This window comes from Mustela erminea, chromosome 11, assembly GCF_009829155.1.
Source record: "Mustela erminea isolate mMusErm1 chromosome 11, mMusErm1.Pri, whole genome shotgun sequence".
NCBI lineage: Eukaryota > Metazoa > Chordata > Mammalia > Carnivora > Mustelidae > Mustela > Mustela erminea.
Window position 1 is genome coordinate 22,313,976 of NC_045624.1, and position 20,219 is coordinate 22,334,194.

The 20,219-nt window shown below is 47.3% G+C and overlaps 1 protein-coding gene and 1 non-coding gene across 13 annotated transcripts in view; both read right to left on the reverse strand.

The window, feature by feature from the left end:
* Window positions 1-2,906: 2,906 nt before the first annotated feature.
* The window catches only part of NRF1 (nuclear respiratory factor 1), a 145,647-nt gene continuing 128,334 nt past the window's right edge, over window positions 2,907-20,219 (reverse strand). For 6 of the 12 annotated variants that reach the window (XM_032306099.1, XM_032306093.1, XM_032306096.1 and 3 more), the window contains 2 exons: window positions 6,600-6,695; window positions 4,138-5,763 (listed from right to left, as the gene is read on the reverse strand). In XM_032306099.1, coding sequence (XP_032161990.1) covers window positions 5,330-5,763; window positions 6,600-6,695 — 530 coding nt within the window. In that variant the 3' untranslated portion in view covers window positions 4,138-5,329. The other 6 variants (XM_032306097.1, XM_032306100.1, XM_032306098.1 and 3 more) reach the window with 6 other exon arrangements.
* Window positions 10,674-10,777, reverse strand: LOC116569775. The gene has a single exon (XR_004277197.1). It is a non-coding gene; the product is annotated as a small nucleolar RNA U13 (small nucleolar RNA).

The following is a 20,219-nucleotide window of genomic DNA, read 5'->3' on the forward strand; positions in this document are numbered from 1 at the left end:
ACCTGTCGGGCTGTATTCGTCTGACACAGGGCAGGCTATCACCAGGTTAAACAAAACGGACCCATGGGCCAGATCTGGTCGACAGGTGTTTGTTTGCCTGCAGAGAATGTAAAGGATTTTTTGATCTGTTGTTGAAATCAGGAGACTGGACCCCTCATCCTCTCTGGAAAATTATGAAGATGGGCCTCTAGGGCCCATATTGCTCCCACTTGGTGGCAATCTGCTGGCGGCAGGAGAGGCTGCTCCTTTTAGGCGGATTCTCTCCACTCTGCCCGCTCCCACGCCTCCCCCTTCTCCCACCCGAGCCACTTACCCTTCACTTAGTGATTTTACCTCCCGGGTCCCTGAAGCAGCTGCCAGCGGGGACTCAGGCAGTAAAGGAAACAAAGGTCTCCGTGAGCCCCACCAAGGAAAGTTTTCCACACATGCCTGGGGACAAGGCCGCCGCTGGGTCTTGCCAGGCCGACAGAATACACTGGGGAGGTACCGCTGGAGAGAGGCTGGCCCCGTAAGGAGGTCCATTGGCTCCAGCTGTCCCTGGGTAGCCAACAACAGGGACGTTGGGTTGCTTTGGCTGCGACTGATCCTCTTTCTGTCCACCCTCTAGTGAAGATGGGCAACGGTGTGTCATTTGTTCAAGAACGGGGAGAGGTAGAGCTAGCTTTATGGAGCCGCTGACGTCATGAAGGAAAACACCTTGGTCTTCTCCATTGAACTCTCACTCACCATCACCAGGAAACCAACCCAGGTCTCCAGTGACAAAGAAAGGGCTGGAGGGCATCGTTCTAGGCTGAGGTACAGAGTGGGCACAGACACGGACGTGCACTGGTGGGGGTGGTTTACAAGGGGCCTACAACCGGGGGTGTGGCAGGAAGTATACCCTGGAAAGAAGGCACTTATTGCATTAAAGAAGTGAGCCAAGGACTGAGAACGCTAGGAGACAATTAATGGCGTGAAGCTTCTGCTTCGAGAAGGATAATCCACTGCGAGAGCGAACACCACTTTCGTGGAGGGAGCCCCGAAGGACAGGCGCCATCGCCCAACCTCAGTTTTAATGTGGAATGCAATGAACCCTTAAAGAAAGAACTCCAGAGCAGAGTTGTCAAACCATTGTTAGAACTTTTCGAACTAGATTGTAGCCCCCACCTGGCTCTGCACCCCCAGGACAGCCTTTTATAAAACAAATTCAGTGGCACTGCTCCAGAGGTGAGCACTGGCCACAGGGCTCCACCACATCACAGGCACCATTCAAAGACCACCTCAGTTGAGTACGAGCACCTTTCAAAAGCAGAACAAGCCACCCCACAGGAGTTCCAAGGGGCCAAGTACTCCTACAGAGATGAACAGTTCCACTTCCTGTTGCCACATTTTAAACTATTTATTGAATGAGGCAGTAATAGACAGAATGGAAAACAACACAGAATCCATGCTCTGCTACTTGGGTTTTGCTTTTCTTCTTCTTCTTCTTCTTCTTGGCAATTTCTCAAACTATTAGGAGGTTATTTCACCACAAAGGAACACGGACTTTAAAGCCCTGAACAGCTTCACAATGACGATAAAAAATAATAATTAAAAAAATAACAAGTTGTAGAACTAGGACTGTTCATATGTAAATTTCCCTTCCCTCCCCCTATTACGTACAGAAAAAAACATACAAAGAACATTAGATAGTTTTATATAAAACAAGCAAATACAAGAATCTGAAACTTTTCTCAAAGGCTGAGCAAGATGTGAAGGATCTTTTAATGTCGCATTAAAAAAAACACATTAAATACACTATCACACGTGGGGGCCCGGGAGGAGGGGAAGAGTTGTCCCTGTACTCAAGGAGCAGAGATTTGGCCTGTCGAGAAGTCAGGTGAATTTAGCCACTGGAGACTCAAGACTTGCAGCTGAGAAATCACAGAATTTAACAGTTACTGAGAACACCCAGACCGGTCAACACCTTCGAGGAGGCAGCTGCGGGGACCTGGCCCAGTGGGCCGCACCTGGGAAAACTGCAGCGTCCCTTCTGAGATAGGACCTGCCTCAGGGCTGCTGGAAACACCCAGGTCCCTTTCTCTTCCAAGGCCCCACGGGATGAAGAGCAACCTTCCTCAACGTGGGGGCTCCTGTCACCTCCGGTCTCCTCTGTTAAGCTACAGAAAGTTACTGGAAAGGAAAAAAGTTGCTCCCCTTGGTGTGCCCTGGTTTTTGAAGCTTTTTCTCTCCCTCCTTCCTTTCCCCTTCCAACCCCTCCCCTCCCCCTCGCACTCTCTCCCCTCCAAGCACACGCCCACAAGCACACTTAACGCGCACGTGCTCCTCAAATCCTTAATACTTCTGTTACCTTCAGTTCATATACATGACCAATTCAGGACTGACCTTAAAACCAAAGCAACATTTTAATAGTCATGAGATCAAGAAGGCTTCCTGGGAAGGGGAGGAGATGCGAGGCTGGAGAAATCCCTCCTGTCCCTGCCTGGAGCTTTAAGGACATTCACCTGCCTGTGGCAAGGTCAGCACCTGGGCCAGCCCAAGGAGCATCTCAGCTGCCAGGCCACGAGGCCCTTGGACCTTGCAAACACAATTTCTGGACCCCACCCCATTCTGGAACCTCCTTCCTCAGGTGAGTCCAGCAGGGAGAGTTCTGGGTGGCCACTGGGAGGCAGCTTTGGTGAAGGGCATGGTCACCTCCGCCTGAGTTTGTCAGTAGCTCAACGCATGACCCTGGTATGAACAAAAACCGGGTGACTGTGTCTGGCCACGTACCCTACACCCACTAAACTGGGTGAATTATTTTTTTCCACAGCTCACCTTGATTTCATACAGATAATTCCATGCGGGTTTCATATACATATATATATATGTATATATATACATATACATACATACATACATACATACATATATATACTTTATATATATGTAAATGTGTATATCCATATGTACACATATACATATATTCACACTCACACATACACACACGTAAGTATACACACATGTTTCTGCAGAAAGAAGTCCTGCCACAATTTGGCTTTTTCGGGATGGTGAAATTGACAACACAGTATCTTATTCCACCAATCCCAGAAATCAAGAGTGGTGCTTTAAAAAATGCAATTCCAAAACCCACTGCCTTTCTTCCTTTTTAAAAAAAAGGTTAACAAAACTTTTCTTCCGAAGTCGAGAGACTTAATTCCACTTGATTGCACCTCTGCAAACGTGTAAAAAATTTTGAAGTAGACTAGAAAACGATGCCACGGTATGGCTGCATGTCACTGTTCCAACGTCACCACCTCCACAGCCTGGCCGTCCATGGTGACTGTGCTGTCCGATATCCGGGTGGTAACAGGGGCCATGGCCACCTGCACCGGCCCATTGCCCTGGGCGAGGCTGGTTACCACAGTCTGGTACATGCTCACGGGGATCTGGACCAGTCCTGGGGAGACAAAGGGGAGATGGTTGGTGGGGATCGGGCTCAGCTTCCCAAATGCTGCCTGGACAGGGCAACCAGCCCCAGCCCTTCAGGGTATCGCTGGTCAGCCTCGTGTAATCGCCCACCACTGTCCAAGCACAAATATATCCCTCCTCTTACCCACTGTCATTCTTAAAATGGACTGTCAGGAAAGAAAATGCGAAGTAACTGTGGAAATGGGACCCAGAGCAGGGCCTCCCCAACTTGCCGGGAGATGAGCCTGCCTGCCTCTCGTTTTAGGAAGCAAGGCTGGTCAAGTGTGAACCCTCCTCCCCAGCCCAGCCCTCCCGACCGCCTCCTTCCACTGGGAAAGGCTGCCATTAATTTTCTTTGATGTTCCGCTACGGACTTCTTCAGTCTTCTGCCTGCCTATGCTCAAGTTTCTCTCAGCTTGAAAAAACACCTCCCTCAATCCGTCCTGTTTTCTTGGCCACTGCCTCTCCCTTCAGTGTTTGCTTATTAAAAAAAGGGGTGGGGGGACTCCTGGGTGGCTGGGTCAGTTAAGCGTCCAACTCCTGATTTTGGCTCGGGTTGTGATCTCAGTCAGGGTCATGAGACTGAGCCCCACGTCGGGTGTGAATTGTTCACCCTGGACATGGAGCCTGCTTAAGATTCTCTCTCTTCCTCTCCCTCTGCCCTCCCACCACTCTCAAAAAAAAAAAAAAAAAAAAAACGAAGCCTAGGGCATTGTTTTCTTGATGTTAGATTCACAGACCAGTAAAATTTAAAAATACATTTTGGGGTCAACTTAAAAAGACCCAACTGTTTCCTAATACCACTATTATTTCACATAGAAAGGATGGTTTCACACAAAGGGAGGAAGAAGCACATAATCTCAGAAAAGGGCAGTCCTTCCTAAGAAAGAAAAGTTGATAGTTCTATATGACATACTAAAGAAAAAATAGGATTTGCGTTAAATGAGGCAGAATAAATGCCTATTATCAAGCTCTTCTTCCTCTTAAAACTGAAACTGCAATTTAGTGGGAAGAAGGATATAAATGAGGAATGTCAACAGGTTTTTGGAAGATGTAAAGTGGTTCTGACTTATCAGAGAAATGGAAGTAGCAAGTCCTGCGCCCATGGAGGGCGCTGGACATAGGCCTCACTACGCAGAAACTGACAAGGCTGGAAACAGGAATTGGTTAAGCGTGTGTATTCAACTGTACTGCACCAATCCCAACACCCAGAAACCCTGCCCTTCGTTGACAGGACATCTGAAGTTCATCCACTGTTCCGGGAAGCTGACCTGGAGAGCCTGGAAAAGACCCCAGTGATACCTGTTGGGTGGGGTGGGGGGGGCACTGAAAACTTCAGCCTGCTGTGCCAGTGCTTACCCCGAGGCCTACAGATGGCCTAGCTGTGGCCTGCGCTCGCTGACACAAGGTTGCAGACAATGGTGGGGGTGGGAGAAGAAAATGAAAGCCCCAGAACCCTGATATCCTCAGAGAAGAGATTTGTATCATAAAAATGGGATGCTTTTCTTAAAACGGAGTATGAGAAAAACTTTAAAGTAAAAAAATCTAATGATGAAATACAATCCAATGAAAGCAGAAGATAAAGTCATGGAAATTTCTCAGAGAGTAGGATTCAAAGATGGAAAGGAGAGAAAAGTATGAGACGGAAGAGGTCCAACCACTGATAAAACAGAATTCCAGAGACAGTAAACACAAAACCAAAAAAACTCCAAAGGTAGGGAATTAATCAGACACATTGTTAGATACCCAGGAGACAAGATGACAAAAGATCAAGACACTAACACACATCTTTGCAAAATTTCAGAACACTGGGGATAAAGCAAAGATCCTGAAAGAGTCCAGAAAGAAAAAAAAAAAGGCCCTGTACAAAGAACTGGGAGTTGGAATATTGTGGGGCTTCTCAAAAGCAAGCCTGGAAGCTGGGAGCAGTTTCCTTCAAGAAGGCATCAAAGCAGACGCCTTTAAGTGTCTGAGAAGTGCTTTTCGGCCAGCTCTGTTCCCAAGCCCATGAAATGACACCCCTCCCAACTGAGTGTGACAGCAGAAGAAAGGCATCTTCAGACCTGGATGGGGTGGGAAAAGTGGCCACCCGCACTCGCTTTCTCAGGGAGCGCTGAAGGGCGAGCTCCACAGCAAGAGGGAAAACCATGAAAGAGGCAGCGTGGGAATGAAGGAGACCGAGAGCCCACGGGAAGAGCAGTGGGGTGGGCTGAGGGCCCCGGACCGGAATTCTGCAGTGGGTCCGAGAGCGCAGAGAGGGGACACTGGCACAACCACGCTGGGACAAGTACTGAGAGGGGCTTTCCAGAAGCGGGCAGAAGCAGTGACTGTGATCTAAAACACAGAAGGGAAAAAGCAAATAGTAACAGTGATAATATACTTGGCTTAGCAGTGGACAGTTTTTTTTTTTAATTAAATTTACTTATTTTCAGCATAACAGTATTCATTATTTTTTCACCACACCCAGTGCTCCATGCAATCAATACCCACCACCTGGTACCCCAACCTCCCACCCCGCCAGCAGTGGACAGTTTTTAATGTAAGTTATAATAATATAAACATACAAGTGGGTTATCAAGAAACTGCAATAATGTCACCACTCAAGAAATAACGATTTAAGACTTTTAGAGCAGTAAAGATACACACCAGAAAGAGCAAGCAGAAAGTGTTGCCTCTAGGGTATAATCTTTTTTTTTTTAAAAGATGTTTTATCGGAATATTTTCTAATGTAAACAAACAAGAACCAAAGAAGAAAATGCTCTTTTACAAAAAAAGAGCATTACAAAAAAGCAGGTTCTGTTGTCCCTTGTGTTGGAGGCTAGCACCACCCCTGCCCCGGGCAATATGGACAGCAGCCTTCCCTGGGTGCTGGGTGCTCAGGGAACACGGGCACAGGTGTTCATCCACTGGCAGGGCCAGCAAACCCATGTGGCTAGGCCTTCCTGTTTGACAGAGGGCTACTTCAGGGCCAAGCGTGGCTCTGGTTCACGTTGCTTCCCATAGCGTGAGGTACAAGATGTGCCGGAAGGACAGCAGGCCAAGGGAGTCTCTTCCTGGCCTCAGCACTGGGAGCCCGGGCCCTGGTCCCCAGCCTATAAACCCCAGGTAAGGCCTCAGTGTGAGTGAGGACTACATGGCCCTGTCCACTGCCCCGGCGTATTCACGGTCACCTTTGCTTTCGTCCTCTCTTCTGGTCACCAGAGGCAAGTCAAAACTCATGAAGCCACGCAGAAGGCCCCCTGCAGAGCCCGGACACCTGTGTCCTCCTGCAAAGAAGCCACACGCTGGCAAACGGCAACTAAACTAGAAGCAAAGCTCCCAACTTGGGGAACAAGCTGCACCCCTGATAAACACAGGGACCGCTGTGAGCAAGGAGACCTCCTCAAGGTGAACCACCATCCTGCGCTAGGGGGCTGCGGGGGAGGGTGTGGGTAGAGACTTAAAGAATTGTCTAGTTTCATCTCTGGTTAAGGTATGTTCTCGTTTCCTATGATGCGGAGTCACATCCAACACTGTTGTTACAAGTTTTGATATCATGGAAGATTTGCTGCAGGATAAAATGGAGAAAGGGGCAAATGCAGAAATATCTATTGGCTGCCACTGCTGTAACCAGAACAATCTTCTAACAAACTGATCCTGTTGCCTTCTTTTACAAGTCTTCAGTGGCCCATGGGGTATCAGGTCCAAATCTCCTTGCAGGATTTAAACCCTCATGTCAGCCCCTGTCGTTCAGGTCAGCCTAGTGACTGCAAATCGCCGCCTGCTTTACACTCCAATCAGTTGAAGGACCTGGCCCAGTCCCCGTGACCTGTGCATGACCACGACTTCTGCCTGGAATGATGGGCCGGGACTCATTCCTTGAATGGGCTCCTAGTCATCCTTCCGCAGTCACAGTCAGTGGCAGTCCCTCCTTCCTTGGCCTAAGTCTCTCTTCTCTGGGGGTCCAGAGCACTCTGCACTGGCCTCCATGGAGGCAGTGGTCGTGGCCACCAACACCGTTTGCCTGTTTTGTCCTCAGGAGGACTGTCAAGTCCTTCAGGGATGGAGTCTCCACCTTTGAGTCCTCAGCAATCAGCAGGGGCTCGATAAATGGTTTCTGCACTCATGGATGAAACCTGCCTTCTGAGCTGTCCCTCCTAGAGATAGGGTGATTGAGGTGGCCCAGTCTTAGGGTGACGGGACAGTTTCAGAGCAGGAACTCCCAGTCCAGAGAACGGTCGAGTAAAAAGGACTACACTCAGGACTTATCCAAAGAAAAACACTTTTTTTTTTTTTTTTTTTAAGATTTTTTATTTATTTGACAGACAGAGATCACAAGTAGGCAGAGAGGCAGGCAGAGAGGGAGAGAGGAGGAAGCAGGCTTGCCACCAAGCAGAGAGCTCGATGCGGGGCTAGATCCCAGGACTCTGGGATCATGACCTGAGCCGAAGGCAGAAGCTTTAACCCACTGAGCCACCCAGGCGCCCCCAAAGAAAACCACTTTTTTAAAGATTTCATCTTCTGGGGGTGCCTGGGTGGCTGAGTTGGTTAAGCCTCTGCTCAGGTCATTATCCCAGGGTCCTGGGATAGAGCCCCATGACAGGCTCCCTGCTCAGGGGGGGCTGCTTCTCCCTCTGCCTGCAGCTCCACCTGTTTGTGCTCTGTCTCTCTCTGTCAAATAAATAAATAAAATCTTAAAAAAAAAAAAAAAAAGATTTCATCTTCTGTATTTCACCTCAGGATCAGGGATGGAATAAATCTGGCCTCTACGACCGGGTGATGAAGTGACTGCCTACACAAAGCTGTCCCGAGAGTGAAGGCTGACAGCAACTGCATCTCTGAAAAGCTTTACGGAGGGCAAAATTCCATATACCAGGTCATTTCATAACCCCAAATGCCTCGAAATCCTAATGCCATTGTTTTCTACACGTGATTTCAGTTTATTTCCACCTAGAATCAGCACATTACCATCCTACTATGGAGATTTTAGAATTTCGGAATCTCTCTCTCCCCCTCTCTCACACAGCCATTTTGGCATGGGATTAGATTAAATCGTCTCAGCAGCTCTGACCCAGTGGCCTTCCCTTCCGTGGAGGGCCTGGGGGAGGGGCGGGCGGCCAGCAAGCCGGTGCACTAAGTCTGCGGCTGCCCTTGGAGGAGAGATGATTAAACGCTGAGGTACAGTAATCAGGCTGGGATTGTCCCTGCATCTGCTCAGCCCGGCCCTGATTAGCCCCAATCTAGAAGGCGTATGTTAATCTCAGTTTGTATTCTGGGTCATTTCGATTGATTAAGCAACAGGAAGCTCTTCACATTCTTAAAGAGAATGTGACGTTCTTTTTTGTTTTTCCGAGAGACCCTGTACAGACAGTCCTAGCAGTAAGTCTCTTGGCTTTGTGCAGCACTTTTCAAAGCCCTCTTAGACCCACTGCCTCTCATCCGGTTTTTGCTCAGACCCTAGAGAGCAGGCAGGGCAGGTGGTCCTCCCTGTCACAAATGATAGGCAAGTTCCTCTGGCAGAACCATGGACTTATCCTAAAGGCACATAGTAGAAAGTCCTGAAGATTTAAAATACCCCAGTCTCTAGGACTCCCGTATTTCAAAGCCATTAAGAAACCTTAGCATTCATTCAGTTTAGTAAATCCCTTTCTTTTTCTTTAAACTCAAAAGTAAACAGATAGAAAGTTTATATATATATATATATATATATATATACCGAACACAGAGCAAGAGAGACTGCTGAGTGGTCTTTGCCCCAAGATGACTGAATTGTTGCTCTTGATCGGGGAGTCTTTCCACGCACCCAACCGCCCTGACCGGGGAACAACAGGCCAGCGGGAACCTGGAAAGTGGAGGACTACCCTCTTTGGGCTCATTGCTGCCTCTCCCCTCAGGCCTCCAGGCAAGGTTTACGGAAGTGGCCAAACTGGGAAGAGGCCAAAGGTGCCTAGGGAGCCACAGGTCCCAGCACAAGGACTTCCTTGTCCAACAGCAGTCAGACAAAAATCCCTGGAGGAACTGCTGGCTCCCGGACCCCATTTCCCTGTAAAAGGCGAGACCCGACCCTGCTCATTCCTCTCCTGCCTGGGTATCACATACTCAAAACACAAGGTCAAACACACTCCTCCCAGTGTTCCCCCAGGGCAGAAAGCAACAATTACATCCCTCCAATTGCTTAGGCTGAACACTTTGCAGTCATCTTTGGCTTCACAAGCCAAGTATCAGCAAATCCTGTCAACTTCCCCTTCACATATAAACCTGGAATTCAGCCACCTGTTTCTGCTGCCTCCCTGCGCAGAATCCTATCATCTCTTGTCAGGGCTGCATTTAAAAAAATTATTTTATTTTTTTTATTTTAGTGAGAGAAAGAGAGAGGGGCACGTGTGCATGGGACAGAAGGGCAGAGGGAGAGAAGATTAAGCAGACCCCATGCCCAGCACAGAGCCTGACGTGGGGCTCGACCCCAAAACCCTGAGATCATGACCTGAGGTGAAATCATGAGTCAGACGCTCAACCGACTGAACCACTCAGGTGCCCCGCCAGGACTACGTTTTATCTCCCTTAGTAATCTCCCAGCTTCAGCCCTTGTTCCACTGTTGCCAGAGGGATCTTCTCAAACCTCCACATGACACGATGGGTATCAGGACAGCCTCGGAGGAGGCTGGCTCTGATACAGCTCACACGCTTCCTAGCCAGCACCCTTCAAAGGCCTCCATTCAAGTCAGATGACCTTCTCGGGGAGGAGAGGCAGGGAGTCTGACCTCGGAGACGGCCAGCCTTCTAAGAGTGCTCCAAGGAGACCCCCACACAAGGTCCGTTCTTTGAGGGACCTGCTCATCTCACCAGGGCCATCATTTCACACAAAGTGATTGTCTGTGTCTTACATTTCCCCCTTTCGGGAGAATCTCGATTTTAACAGAGACTTCATTTTGAAAAATAGGTAACACACAGAGGGCATAGTAAAAAAGGTACGAAGAGGGTAGAGAGTTGAAAACAGTCAGTCTCCCTTCCAGAGGTAACCACTGTGGCCAGTTTCTTGGCTGGCCTGTAGTTCAGCTGAGACTGCATTTGGAAATGTGTGTATGTGTGTCTGTGTATCTTGAACAATGCATTGTTCAAATGGGGAAGAGATACAGACACACATACACTCTCTGTGTGCTTTCTTGGGATCTTACAAGTATGAAGAGAGTGGATTTATTTTATTTTATTTTTTTTAGTGGCTGCCAAGTATTCCATTTGTATAAAGGTGCCTTATGTTTTTTTCATGTCAGCTGGGCCATGTGCTGCCGTTGTAACAAGGTCTGAGGGATGCACATGGCACCCAACAGCGTGAGCCCCCCACCATCACGCTTATGAACTACAGAAAGATCTGGAGGTGCTTGATTTTGATTAACCAGCACTTGAACGACTCACACCTTGGCTTTCCGATCTTTTTGCTGTTGTGCCAAATGTACTGCATTTCTCAAAATGCAAGGATGAATACCAAAGAGGTGAATTCTTAAGAGGAGATTTTAAAACTTTAAAATTTCCAAGGTGCAGTAATGGGGGGACTCCAAACTGGTCTGCTCAGCCCAATTCCTTTCAAGATTCAAAATAATCTACCTCTAGTGGTGGGAATTAAGATTAAGGCATGACAGGGGAATATGCTTTTGGACAGATATTTGTTTTTAAGCCCCTTAAATCATATTACATGGGTGGCAGATAAGGCCATCACCTCATAAGCCTGGTCCTGTCTTCTAATATAAGTGACCATGTGCTCATGTTAAGGGGCTTGGCTTTGTCTTCTGCAGAACAGGAGGCCATGAGGTTTATAGTGGTCTGTCTCTGATGGCGGCACTAGGGGAGGCTTTGTGGTAGACCATGGGCGCCAATGAGAGTAACTCTAAAGGTCAGGGTCACAGCCTAGCACACTCTGAATTTATCATTCATGAGCTGATCTACTCTATTTCTGACCTCTCCCGAGGTAATGAGTTTCATCGCTTACCTACTGTATAATGGAACACACATACATGTGGATGTGTGGATGTGCATATATGCGATTTATTTACTTAGGGGAATTCATGTACTTTCCTCAAGACTAACTCTTTTAGGGGCACCTAGGTGGCTCAGTCATTAAGCGTCTGCCTTCGGCTCAGGTCATGATCCCAGAGTCCTGGGATCGAGCCCCGTACTGAGCTCCCTGCTTGGAGGGAAGCCTGCTGCTCCCTTTCCCACTCCCCCTGCTTGTGTTTCCACTCTCACTGTCTCTCTCTATCAAATAAATAAATAAAATCTTAAAAAAAAAAAAAAGATTAACTCTTTTAGCACTCTGTGATTTGATGAATACATCTGTGGATCAGAGTTAGCTAAATCTTGAAATATCGTTTGGCAATGGCCATGCCATCCCACCAAAAAACCCCCAACTTTTGATGGCTGTCTACTACGGAAAAAGTAAAGTCCAAATCGCTACTGCTCTGAAGGATTACAGCAGCCTTTCCCACACTCTCTATCCTCTCTTCATTACAACTGTGCCTGTCTCCTTAGTGTACCTTCACTGCCGCATGCCGGTCTCTGGACGACCCCTCTGCCTAGCAGCATGCCCTCCCAACGTGAGTCTCATCCTTCCAACAACGTCTACATCAACCGTCATTTCCTGGAGTCACCCTGGGTAGAACAGCCCACCAGGTTTTTTTCCTTCCTGGGATTTTACTCCCTCCACCATTTGGCACCAGCTGTGTGCTAACCCGTTTCCAAGTAGTTAGGGCTGTTCTATGTATAATCCGCTTGCTTAGATTCTGGAAGGACTGTGTCTTTAAATACTGAACAGCTTGAACATAGTAGATGCTTAATAATTAAGTAGGACTATAGATCGTGTTCCTCGTCATTTTCAGAAACTTGGTCACATTCCTATCAGCCTTGGCCTCCACAGACTTGGGACTTTTCACTCTGCTCCCTGGGGCACTGGGATTTTCACAAGACTCTCAAGGCAGCAGAGCCGAACACTGTAAGGTAGTTCAGGCGCATTGTGTGTGAGGGTAAAATAGGCTGTTTCATTTCCATGAAAGGCTTGCCAGTCAGAGACCACACGTGACTCTTGGCTCTGCCACTGAACGGCTTGTGAACCTCGCTTTCCTCAAATGTAGAACTGTGGCTGCTAATCTCACAGGGCTGCAGGGGGCTAGACGCGCTGACTTAGGCGCAGTGTGGCACTGTGCCTGGCACACAGTAGGTGTACCATAAATGTCAGCTCCTTTTCAAAGATGACTTTGAATAAGAGGTTTGATGAAGACTGGTGGGGTCCCAGGCATCTGACTGAAGCTCTCACGAAAGAGAAATGAAAGCAGCGACAGCACAGATCTTCTTTCTGCAGCGATCTGTTCCTGCCAGGAAGCACATCATTCACCAAAGGCCTTCAAAGATGTAAAGATTAGAGATAAAAGCCCTGAAATCAGGGCAGATGGACTGGTGGGAAGCTTCCTGTCTGAAATGCAGCGACAGGCAGAACTGGCACTGCGGCTGCACGAGGCCATCTATGGACTAGCCGCCAACTCACTGCGCGGGTAAATAAATAATCCAGGCACAACCACTGATCAATGGTTGGAATGTTACATATGCGGTCAGGGGCAGGAGGATATGAGGTCATCACTCTGATAAATTTCTCAGCCCCTCCAGATAATACCAACATTGGCGCAAGCATAGCAGAGCACAGAGTTACCGGCCCAGCCACGGTCACCCAGAACCAGACTGCCCTGCCCCCATCCCCCACCCCGCGACAAGATAGAGCAGAACAGGAAGAATGGGCCTTTCATTTGCCCTCACAGTCTGGGAAACCTTTGGGAATTGTTGTTTGCTGAAACCGAATCTTTCAGCCCAAAGGCCTTCCAAGTTGGTCATGGAAATATCTTGAGCTGGGGGGAAAATATTGATGGCTGTGAGAGAAAAAGAGCTAAACAAAGAAATTTATCAAATAAATACAACATTTGGTGAGAGAGAAAGAATTTTTTAAAAAGATATATTGACTTATTTTAGAGAGGGAGACAGTGTGTGCTCTGGGGAGGACCCAGGGAGAGGGAGTCCCAAGCAGACTCCTCACCTGAGCTTGGAGCCCGACATGGGGCTCAATCCCATGACCCTGAGACCACAACCAAGAATCTGATGCCCAACCGAATGCATCACCCAGGTGCCTGAAGAGAAAGAATTCTTAAACCCAAAGTAAAAATTTACAGTATAACGCCTTCTGTAGTTAATGGATGTGAAAGCTAGCTACGGGTATCAGCAAAAATGCTAGCTTAAATGGGGAACCAGAAGACCGTACCTGGAAAGGATAGGAATTAATAAGTAAGAAATAAAGCCATGAATTATATTACCCAAGTAAGGTCTGTAGTTTTTAAAGGGCCATCAAGCATTATCTTCAGGTTTTCAAGGGGTGATAGGCAGGAGTCCTTTAAAGACAGAAGTCCTTTGAAGTCTTATTTGCAGGCTTGAAAAAGAATTTACACCAGTGGCTGCTGTCTAAGGCAAGCCACTATTATATGAAGAAAAATAGGCATTAGGCATATACTGGTATAGAGATGGGAGAACGTGACAGGAAATCGGGAAAGAAGCTAGTTGAGTAGGTGAGTGGCAGATAAAGAGGTCGAGAATAACATATGAGGACCAGGTAGATGGAAGAGGACAGTCACAGGGCAAAAAGGGGAAGGTGATGGAAAGAATGAATGTCAATATCAAATGAAAAGGTGATCCAGGGAACCTTCCTGATACTAAGACAAGGAGGAAACAGAGAAAAAGTATTTCTCTCCCAGTCTTTCTGTTTCTGTTATTTTAGCTGCTTCTGGGACATTTAATCTTTCTTTTCCGTGTTTTCTAAGTCCATGGCTTTTGGGTGCATTTGAGGGATTTATGGATTAAAATATGTATTACACCTGGTGTACTGAGTATTCTCATGAAGCTGATAGCAGCCTTACAGGTACCTTGGTGTAAGAGGCACTTCTTGGCATACAAGTTTTTCTCCCTTCTGGCTGACAATGTCACCCCTCGCTTGGAAAAAAACCACTTTCTGTGATAACTTTCATAGCAGAAATTCTTTCCTTTGCCTGATTTTTCAGACCAGCAGGAAATTCCTCTTGCCCTCATCCCATAAGCTAAATGTTAAAAATAAATTAACTTTTACTTTATTAGTAAGTATATTTCAAAACATTTTGGAGGTACAATTTTACAGTTTCCTTTTGAAACTCCTGGAGTGTCCAGGAACACTAATGAAGTCAGGGTTTTGTACTTTTGAACCACTGTGGGGTACTAACCTGCAGGCTGAGCTCCCAACGTAGGGCAGAACAAGCTGACTTCGTTCGAGATGTGCTGATCTGCCCAGTAGGGCTTTAAACTGAAAACGGCAGGGGAGGAAAGTGTTCAACTAAAGTTTGTGGAACATTTGTATGCTCAGGAGGACATCTGACCTGACTATACGGAGAAGGACAGGAGATGCCTAGTAAAACCCAGAAGAAATCCCTGGGAAGAACTGGGACACTCAAGGTCCCTAGAGTCTGTGCACTAGTGGACAGGGTATGAGCAATATGTAAAGAGTAGATTTTTTTTTTTTTTTTTTTTTTTAGGATTTTAAGTAATCTCTACACCCAGTATGGGGCCTGAAATAACCCAGAGATCGAGTCACATGCTCCACTGACTGAGCCAGCCAGGTGTCCCAAAGGTGTTGATAATTTTAAGCAGAAAGAAGAAGAGGGTGGGGAGATAGAAGAATTGGGTGATGGGCATTAAGGAGGGCACCTGATATAATAAGCACTGGGTGGTTTTTGTTTTTTTTTTTAAGATTTTATTTATTTATTTGACAGAGAGAGATGACAAGCAGGCAGAGACAGGCAGAGAGAGAGGAGGAAGCAGGCTCCCTGCTGAGCAGAGAGCCTGATGCGGGGCTCAATCCCAGGACCCTGAGATCATGACCTGAGCCGAAGGCAGAGGCTTAACCCACTGAGCCACCCAGGCCGCCCCCCCCCCTTTTTTTAAAGCACTGGGTGTTCTACACAACTGACGAATCAATGAACTCTACCTCTATGTTAGTTAGCTGAATTTAAATTTAATTTAACTTAAAAAATAAATAGAAAGCCGAGCCAAGAGGATAGAAACCTCAGAGGAAAGTCAGCATGCTGAGTTTGCCAAAATCTGGTGTAGAAATGAATGTAAGAGCCAATCAGGAGTTACCCAGAGTTAGGAATGGAGATTTATTTATTTTTCTGTTGTTATTTTCAGTTTTATTTTAATTAGGGAAAATTTCAAATAGGCACAAAAGGAGAGAATCTAGCCTCTCTCTCAACGAACCCTCCTCCTGCCACCCTCACTTCTTTTAACTGAATAGGGATAGATTGAGCCAGAAAAGCTTCCAACCCCTCACATTTAGCACAATCTGTAGAGTACCACTTAGAAAACAAACACACACTAAAAAACTCTAAGAGCACATAAAGAGCAGAATTATTTGGCTTTTGGCAGTGAGACACCTAATGACAGCAAAGTGGAAAGTAGAAATAAATAGTTATGGGGTTTGATAGTCATAGAAAGAAATCTATCTCAATAAACTTCATTTTGTTCAACTGTTTATCCTGCCTTTCCTACCTGGACTATATTTAGCATAAACAAATTGATAATGGAGACAAGTTCTTTACAAAAGAATTTCAGCTTCTGCCAGAACGGCAGAAGGAATGACAACACTAGAGGAATCTCCATGTGTTATCTCTGCACAAAATCAACGGCTAAGACCATTCGGTGGCTGGAGGACGGAGTGGAGAGCAGAGGGCTCTGCCATCCTTGTTGGATGCCGCACCTCTGGAACCCTATCCTGTGGCCGCTACCTTCTTTCTCCAGAGAAGAGCCCCCATGATGTCTGGCCAGCCACAAAGAGTCTGACAACACAGAACTAACTTTCTTTCTCTCTTTTCTTTCTTTTTTTTTTTTTTTAAGATTTTATTTATTTGTGAGAGAGAGAGAGAGAGAGAGAGAGCATGAGCAGGGGGAGCGGTAGGCAGAGGGAGAACCAGGCTCTTCGCTGAGCAAGGAGTTCAATGTGGGACTCCATCCCAGGACTCCAGCATCATGACCTGAGCCAAAGGCAGATGCCTAACCGACTGAGCCCCCCAGGTGCCCCAACACAAAACTTTCAAGAAGCACAGAGCCAGATGGTCCCCTGGAACGTGGTGCGGAAGGGTGGCCACAGGACACTGCCTCCCTGTATACCCTGGTGCCCAGGGTACACAGCCATCCCGACAACCTCCCATGGAGGGTTTTACAAACCCTTCAGTAACCATGCTAGCAAACAAGGAGGTTGTACAGTCAGCTCTCACTTGAGCCGAAGGGAGGGTCCGCCACTTCTCTGATATCTCCCCTCTAAACTGGAATTTATGATGTGCTTTTCTTGTAGCAGACTTACTTTCCTAATAATGTCTTCCTTAAACTAATATGAAAACTAATTTATATTCCTTAAGTCCCCAGCAGCTGGGTGGAGGGTGGAGGAGATGGTCCAGGCTTACATTGGACTGTGGAGAGAAACCCTCTAAGGTTCTAAAATGTGTCATGACTAATTTGCATGACAGATAATCTGGACGTGGCAACTGAGAGTTGACTGTATTTACATTTATAAAACGGACAACAACTCTGTCTCGTGGGGCTGCTATGAGAATAAGGAGTGTTATATATTTACATGATTTAAGTTCTGGAGAAAAAGAACAAGGTCTAAATTTGAGGTGGTTTTGTTATTTCACATAGGTTTCCTCTCGGGAGTCAGAGCTACCACACAGTGGCTACTAGAGGCAGACAAATGGAGGAAGCAAGATTCAAGATCCTGCCCTTCCTTGGTCCCGAGAGTTGCTAAAAATGGAGGGTACCACCAGCTCAGGGGTCCACGCCCGGGTGCTGTCTGCACTCCACTTTGTACACGAAATCTGTGTACACACCCTTGGCCCTTGAGCATTCACATGTCCTCTTGTTAGCTAGAAACCTCTCCAAACAGCAGGGCCGTGAAAGCTTAAGGAGGGAAGACCAGGGAGCAGACCAGCTGAAAGTGGATCTTCCTAAAATTCAAGTCCTTTCTCATGGTTATAATTCATTACTATTATTTTGGGTGTATGTGAGGACGTGAGATTCTTGGAGGAAAATTTTTTTAAGGTGGGAAGACAAAGATCACAATCTAAGTAATATGGCTGGAAGGAGTTGTTCCAAAAACATCCAGGCAAATTCCGAATTCCCTTTTTCCCTTCCAACAAAGCTGAAATAGAAACTCGAAGGCTGGCTAAAGCAGTCCAGAAACCATTTCAAAAGACTAATCTCTGAGGCTGTGCTATCCAGCAGAACTCGCTGTGAAGACGGCCATGTTCTACGCGTGCGCTGGTCAGCATGGGGGCTGCAGAGCCCATGAAATGTGGCCGGCAGGACCGAGGAGCTCAATCTTTCCCTCGGCTTTAACTAAACAGCGCGGCTCTCAAACCTTTCCCGAGCTTCCGGTGAGCCACCTCCGCAGGTCAAACATGCCTCAGCCGGGCACATGCCACAGAACACACTAAGAGTGTGTTGTTAACTGGAAACTCAATCTGAAACTGGATGCTTTGCCATCACCTAAAATATGTTTTCCTCACATTTCCCTTATTTATATCATGGGGGTCTTTTCCCCTTTGCGGCTCTACCCCATCAACTCATTTTAACACCCCCCCACCCCAGGACCCCAGGTGAGGAACTCCACCAGCACTGGAGAACAATGCAGCGGCCTCTGCAGTATAGGACTGTGAGCAGGACCGAGAGGCCGGGCCAGGCCAAACCCGCAGAGTGGTCGGCCGCCGGCTTCGGGAGCCGATCTGATAGCACAGCTGGTCTCACTCAGAGTAGTGTCTCGGTTTCCAGATTTAGACCCCATCAGTGATTTTCAGATCCAATTGCCAGCTTTAGAACGGAAAAGATGTGTTTATCAATTTCACTCTGAAAACACCATTTAGCCTTAGAAAATCTCTAAATTGGGGCCTTTCTGATAATGAAGATTTGGTGTAATTATAATGTCACAGGCAATTGTGCTGACAAAGCAAAACCAATATGTCTCCTTGCTGGGTCTTTGCTCTCAGTCTGACCAACAGGAGGAGAAAAGAGGCTTTGTCAGGAGCAGATGTGCAGTGGGAGGCCCCGGGAAAGCAGATCTGTTGAATGGAGCAGGTGCCACTTAGACATTCACTTTGTTGACTCCAACCACAACCTCCCCTTCATTTGATATCCTGCTCTTGGCAGGAGGATGGGGAGAGAGCATCATACAAAAAGGAAGCATGTTTATCCTGTTCAGATTACGGCTCTGCTGGGCTGCTGCTGCTGCTGCTGCTGCTGCTGGGTTCTGCACATTTGCTCTTTATTAAGCAAATGGTAGAGCTGGGAAGTGAATCCCTGGATTTACACAGGTAACCTGAGAGCCAGAGGGCCCCAAACCAGACTGGCTGCGACGTACAAGCTATCAGAGTTAATAACAGTGCGCTGACATTCCTTCAAAATCCTAATGGAAGCATAAATAAAAAGAGGAAAGTCCACTGTCCCCAAGAACCTTAAAGACTTCACTCTGAAAGAGCTTTTCCTGTCGTGATATTCTGGGTTCTTGTGTAAACAGTGATCAATCCCCTTTTCACATGCTCAGTTAAAACCCACTTTTTCATCCACATATGAAACAGAAATGACTCCAATTAAAGCTGACCAGTTATGGCTCTGGATTTGGTATGCCCAAAAAAAAAAAAAAAAAAATTCCCTTTACAGATTATTACCTGCAATGACAGGCACCAAGATTCTGCTGGAATCATCTAAGACCAGAATCTGTCTTTCGAATACAAAGACTCAGAAAGATGTGGGGACCTAAAGGGAAGGAGAATGAGATAAGGACACATGTAACTTGGCCCTCATGACACTGGGGACGGAGAGGAGACTGGTCTGTCCGTCTGCCAAGTGGCTGACACCTTCCTGGGAACCTCTGCCCTGAAGCTCTGGTCTGAGTCTTTTGCCCAGAATGTCCCTGGCTCACCCAATTCCCCCAGCCGAGGGGACCGGACACAGTCCGACTCAGGAGTTGTGAAGGTACACCAGCCTGGCTTGACAAGGTGTGCTAATTCCCTCTGGGGCCCTGGGGAGCCAAGTCTGGAGGCACTCAGCTTTTAATATGGAAAGCACCGAAAAGCTACCTCAGAAGGATACGGCCATGGCACAGATGAATACTAAGAATAGAGACCAGTGTGTAGGGGCCTGTCCTTTCACTGTAGAGGCTCTTCCTTTCTGTGATCCTTAATTCTTCAAGCAGCAGAGCCTAGATTAGCAATTTTTGGCGTACCGATGATGAATGCCTGAGGCCACCCTCGTTTATAACGGTCTACGGGAGACGATACACCCCGTCTGGACGAGCAGACTCGGCAAGGAGAACAGTCTAACCATCACACTGACACTTTCAAGAGACAGTCCTGGTCCTTCTGGAGGTATCCACCAGTCAGCGTTTTTACTGGAGACAAAGGCACCCAAGAATCCTTATAATGAGAAGCCCCTCCAGCTGTGGGGGCTCTGTCTGATGAGTGACAGGAAAGACCTGGTCGCTGCGGAGAACTGGACCTCAGTTTTGTTTCTCTCGCACGCCTGAGGGACACAGTGTGCTTTACCAGGAACAGAGGCCTTCCGAGGCAGGGATTCTCAGGGACTGGGTCTCACGCTGCTCCCTCTAAATGGAGGCTTCCTGGACCAGATCCTAAGACTGTGACCCAGAGGAGCTAAAAGCCAACCCTCTGAAGATTAGTTTCCTTCCCGTTCAGTCTGAGTGTTTAACAGCA